At 41.0% G+C, this 6,000-nt stretch overlaps 1 protein-coding gene across 1 annotated transcript in view; it reads right to left on the minus strand.

The window, feature by feature from the left end:
• The window catches only part of LOC311112185 (low-density lipoprotein receptor-related protein 1B-like), a 177,102-nt gene that overhangs the window by 44,687 nt on the left and 126,415 nt on the right, over positions 1 to 6,000 (minus strand). Inside the window, exons 57-60 of the mRNA XM_084155198.1 lie at positions 5,975 to 6,000; positions 5,625 to 5,753; positions 3,526 to 3,707; positions 2,852 to 3,051 (exon numbers count right to left, since the gene is read on the minus strand). The exon at positions 5,975 to 6,000 is cut by the window's right edge and continues 60 nt beyond it. Coding sequence (XP_084011324.1) covers positions 2,852 to 3,051; positions 3,526 to 3,707; positions 5,625 to 5,753; positions 5,975 to 6,000 — 537 coding nt within the window. The remainder of the gene's footprint in view (positions 1 to 2,851; positions 3,052 to 3,525; positions 3,708 to 5,624; positions 5,754 to 5,974) is intronic.

The following is a 6,000-nucleotide window of genomic DNA, read 5'->3' on the forward strand; positions in this document are numbered from 1 at the left end:
GCTTTTTCAGTTCTGCCCACACATTTTCTATAGGATAGAAGTCAGGGCTTTGTGATGGCCACTCCAATACCTTGACTTTGTTGTCCTTAAGCCATTTTGCCACAACATTGGAAGTATGCTTGGGGTCATTGTCCAGTTGGAAGACCCATTTCCGACCAAGCTTTAACTTCCTGACTGACGTCTTGAGATGTTGCTTCAATATATCCACATAATTTTCCTTCCTCATGATGCCATCTATTTTGTGAAGTGCACCAGTCCCTCCTGCAGCCAAGCACCCCCACAGCATGATGCTTCCACCCCCATGCTTCATGGTTGGGATGGTGTCCTTCGGCTTGCAAGTATTCCCCTTTTTCTTCCAAACATAACGATGGTCATTATGGCCAAACAGTTCTATTTTTGTTTCATCAGACCAGAGGACAAAAAGTACGATCTTTGTCCCCATGTGCAGTTGCAAACCGTAGTCTGGCTTTTTTATGGCGGTTTTGGAACAGTGGCTTCTTCCTTGCAGAGTGGCCTTTCAGGTTATGTTGATATAGGACTAGTTTTACTGTGGATATAGATACTTTTGTACCTGTTTCCTCCAGCATCTTCACAAGGTCCTTTGCTGTTGTTCTGGGATTGATTTGCACTTTTCGCACCAAAGTACGTTCATCTCTAGGAGACAGAACACGTCTCCTTCCTTAGTGGTATGACGGCTGCGTGGTCCCATGGTGTTTATACTTGCCTACTATTGTTTGTACAGATGAACGTGGTACCTTCAGGCGTTTGGAAATTGCTCCCAAGGATGAACCAGACTTGGCTGGTTTCTTTTCATTTTCCCATGATGTCAAGCAAAGTGGCACTGAGTTTGAAGGTAGGCCTTGAAAACACATCCACAGGTACACCTCCAATTGACTCATGTCAAATAGCCTATCAGAAGCTTCTAAAGCCATGACATCATTTTCTGGAATTTTCCAAGCTGTTTAAAGGCACAGTCAATTTAGTGTATGTAAACTTATGACCCACTGAAATTGTGGTACAGTGAATTATAAGTGAAATAATCTGTCTGTAAATAATTGTTGGAAAAATTACTTGTGTAATGCACAAAGTAGATGTCCTAACCGACTTGCCAAAACTATAGTTTGTTAACAAGAAATGTGTGGAGTGGTTGAAAAACAAGTTTTAATGACTCCAAACTAAGTGTATGTAATTTTCCGACTTAAACTGTAGATACAGTGGCTTGCGAAAGTATTCACCCCCCTTGGCATTTTTCCTATTTTGTTGCCTTACAACCTGGAATTTAAATTGATTTTTGGGGGGGTTGTATCATTTGATTTACACAACATGCCTACCACTTTGAAGATGCAATTTTTTTGTTGTTGTGTGAAACAAATAAGAAATAAGACAAAAAAACAGAAAACTTGAGCGTATATAACTATTCCCCCCCCCAAAGTCAATACTTTGTAGAGTCACCTTTTGCAGCAATTAAAGCTGCAAGTCTCTTGGGATATGTCTCTGTAAGCTTGGCACATCTAGCCACTGGGATTTTGCCCATTCTTCAAGGCAAAGCTGCTCCAGCTCCTTCAAGTTGGATGGGTTCCGCTGGTGTACAGCAATCTTTAAGTCATACCACAGATTCTCAATTGGATTGAGGTCTGGGCTTTGACTAGGCCATTCCAAGACATTTAAATGTTTCCCCTTAAACCACTCGGGTGTTGCTTTAGCAGTATAATTAGGGTCATTGTCCTGCTGGAAGGTGAACCTCCGTCCCAGTCTCAAATCTCTGGAAGTCTGAAACAGGTTTCTCTCAAGAATTTCCCTGTATTTAGCGCCATCCATCATTTCTGACCAGTTTCCCAGTCCCTGCTGATGAAAAACATGGTGTTCTCGGGGTGATGAGAGGTGTTGGGTTTGCGCCAGACATAGCGTTTTCCTTGATGGCCAAAAAGCTCAATTTTAGTCTCATCTGACCAGAGTACCTTCTTCCATATGTTTGGGGAGTATTAGTATACACAAACGTGTGTATACTAATACTAATACTTATACTTTCTGGCCACTCTTCCGTAAAGCCCAGCTCTGTGGAGTGTACGGCTTAAAGTGGTCCTATGGACAGATACTCCAATCCCTGCTGAGGAGCTTTGCAGCTCCTTCAGGGTTATCTTTGGTCTCTTTGTTGCCTCTCTGATTAATGCCCTCCTTGCCTGGTCCGTGAGTTTTGGTGGGCGGCTCTCTCTTGGCAGGTTTGTTGTGGTGCCATATTCTTTCAATTTTTTAATAATGGATTTAATGGTGCTCCGTGGGATGTTCAAAGTTTCTGATATTTTTTTATAACCCAACCCTGATCTGTACTTCTCCACAACTTTGTCCCTGACCTGTTTGGAGAGCTCCTTGGTCTTCATGGTGCCGGTTACTTGGTGGTGCCCCTTGCTTAGTGGTGTTGCAGACTGGGGCCTTTCAGAACAGGTGTATATATACTGAGATCCTGTGACACTTAGATTGCACACAGGTGGAATTTATTTAACTAATTATGTGACTTCTGAAGGTAATTGGTTGCACCAGATCTTTATTTAGGGGCTTCATAGCAAAGGGGGTGAATACATATGCACGCACCACTTTTCCGTTATTTATTTTATTGAAACAAGGTATTTTTTTCATTCCACTTTTTTTCATTCAATCCAACAAAGTAGCAAAAACGCCAAGGGGGATGAATACTTTTGCAAGGCACGATAGATAAGATAGATAAGATAGATAAGATAGATAAGATAGATAAGATAGATAGATCAAGAGAGCAAGAGAGCGAGAGAGCGAGAGAGCGAGAGAGCAAGAGAGAGAGACTAAGACCAAGGGCAATAGTCAATTCACTGTCACTTACCTTTGTGTCTTTTTGAACCGTCCATGTTTGAGAAGAGAATATGATGTGAGTCAGCCCAGTACAGTCTTTTTGCTGTGTAGTCGATGGTGAGAGCTGCAGGGCTGAAAATGTCTGTATCGATGATCACCGTCCGGCTGCTGCCGTCCAAACCTATCCTCCCAATATGGGGATACTCTCCACTGTCGATCCAGAACACATAACTACAGAGGAATTAAACAGTTTTCAGCTAGATACCGTAGGCTACACTTACCCTCAAATGGGCTATGTGAATTGTGGTTGTCTCATTTAGCTCTCTTTAGGTTCATGGACTAACTGTAAGTCGCTCTGGACAAGAGTGTCTGCTAAATGACAAAAATCATGTAAATGTTCCTGTGTTTACTTCCCGTTATGGAGTAGTTTACATGAGATATCAAATTCAACATCAAAATGAGTATTAGACTTGAGAACCTGAGCAGAAAGTTGGCTGCCTCAGAAACAAAACAGTATAGTTAGTTACACAGTAATATACTGATTAGCTGGTATTTATTTTGACAGTCTGTTGTACTGTGACTGGTCTCTCTCAACAGACATAGCTAACTCTCATTCTGGATTAATTCTCTCCAGATTATACTGTGACAGATATAGCACGTAGCATTATGTAGAGCGAGAGGGAGAAGATGTAGAGTTGTACATGCCCAGTGTCTGCATCCAGAGCCAGGTCAGTAGGGTTGTCCAGACCAGTGCTGACCAATACCACAGGATAGAGGCCGTTAGCCTTGGACACCTCCAGACTCTTCTTCCCTATGTCACACCAGTACAGGTTCTTTCCTATCCAGTCCACAGCTAGAGCACTGGGGGTAGACGTCCTGTGGATTACCTGTGGGTTAGAGGAGAGGAAACAGGTAGGACCTTTTCATCTCAATATCAAATCATTTCTGGGTAACAATTAAGTACCTTACTGTGATTGTTTTCAATTAAATTTGTCAAAAAGAAATAAAAATAGCTTCTTAGCAAAGAGCAATTTCTCAAGCAAGAATTTTGCTAGGACTGTTTGGGAGTGGTCTGAGTTGGGAGGGGAAAACTGAAAATGAGCTTTTATTGGCAGAGTCTGAAAATCTCCATGCCACCAAAACAGGCTGAAATTTCAGGCAGTCTTTTTAAACAGCTCTTACACTAAAAATACAATATTATAATTTTCACAGTATTATTCCAACCTCATAGTGTGGAAGTACATATAAAAACACAGGAAAGGCATGTTTTTGCCTGCACTGGGCCTTTAAAGCAACCTAAGATGATTCAGAAAATCCCTGTAACCTGTTTTATATTCTACTCCAGACAGTTGGGTTCAGTTACCCCAGGGTTAACAATTGATTGTGTGAATGGCGGGTGAGCTAGCCCTGGGGTATTGTTAACCACAAATTAAGAAGATACCATGTGAAAAGCCCTTACGATTCATAACAGCCTTTTATGGGTCTGCACTGCAACAGTTCTAACATCACCTTCATTAGAGTGATTACATTGGTCTAATACTACAGAAATGGTCTCTGCTCTGAAGAGTTTTGGCAGCAGTGAGCTAAAATACAAATCAAAACGGGAGTGATCCTGGGTACAATAAAGCTATAATGAATCATTATCCCTGTATTAATGATAATGAGCCACGGGGAGCGCCCTCAGGTACTCAGGTTCTGTTGGCACTCTAACTTCACCCAGACTCTGACCCTGGCCTTTGGAAAGCTAAATGGGGAGCCATGACAGGAGACCAGCCATGTTCAAGGAAACACATACAAGCACACTGATACTGTATCATTGACATTGAGATACTGAGTCAGATCTTCCTCTGTGTGCCAATGTAATTGATTTAGGAGTGCAAAATTGCCCCCCCAAAAAGAAAGCACATTGAGTACTGTACTGTATCTATGGTGCATAGCATGATCATACCAGGATCCAGTAACACTTTATTTGAACTGTACGTCATAACAGCGTGATGATATTGTCATGAATATGACAAAAAACTAAAATGTCATAAAATACAGCTGAACCTAAACCAACAACCATTGTTCTGTGCCGAACACCATAAACTAATACTCAAGTAAGCCATAAACTACATAATGCTGTGAATTATAAACAGGGGGTTTAGGTCCAAAACAATGAAGTATTTCCGAGGTATAATGAAAACAAAGATTTACGAAGAAGCTGTCTAAGGAATTATCCACACATTCACATTCTATATTGTACATTTTATGACATAATGGAATGCATTAAAATCTCATTATGCATTAGGCGCTACATGACCATAATCCCTCATATAGAATAAATGCCATTGTTTTATGTGCCTCGGCTCAACCTTCAGCCAGGGAACACTGTCCCCTTTAGTCACATTTAAACCGCTACAAAGTCAGGATGTTTAATTATAGATTTATAAAGCACCTATAAACCTTCTCAACCTCTCATCTCTGGCAGTATAATCTTTCCCGTGGTGGGGGTTGGGGGGGAGAAGAGAGAGAGAGAGAGGGGGCCTGTACATTAACCAATAGAACACTATCTCACCACACACCTTCCTCAGGCTAATGTATAACACGTTTGGGGTAAATTTGAATTGAAGACACTCAATTCAGGAAGTGATTAGAATAAATTACAAATGCAACAACTTTTGAAATAAATAGCTTCTCCTCTTCTGTTTTTTGAGAAGTCATTGAAAATGGATGCCCTTTTTTCAATTATTGAATTGGAATTTCTGTTTACTTCCTGAATTGACTAACTAAACACTGCTGTATAAGCTGCTACTCCACTGTACCTTCAGGTCGCTCCCATTCAGTCGCATTCTGTTTATCCTCCGTTGGGTTAGGGCAGGAGAGCTCGAGTCAATCCAATAAATCAACTCCTTCCTATAGTCAAAGTCCACTGCTATAATGTTACTAAGGCCCTGTGGGACACAATCATCAGGTACATGTTGTATTGTTATTACAAAAAAATACCTCATAACATATTGAGCAATTGCTTTGTATTATTGGTTGGGGAGATACACAGGCCATATAAGGATATGCTCAAATGTACTCAAGTGAGAGGATCAATAAAATGATTCTGTGCATAAGAAACCTTCTCCATGCTTAAATATTGAGCTGGTTCAAAAAAGGTGTGTCTTACCTGTTTTAGAGGAATATAATTGGATC

This window comes from Coregonus lavaretus (genome assembly GCF_964263955.1).
Source record: "Coregonus lavaretus genome assembly, chromosome: 38".
Classification (NCBI taxonomy): Eukaryota; Metazoa; Chordata; class Actinopteri; order Salmoniformes; family Salmonidae; genus Coregonus; species Coregonus lavaretus.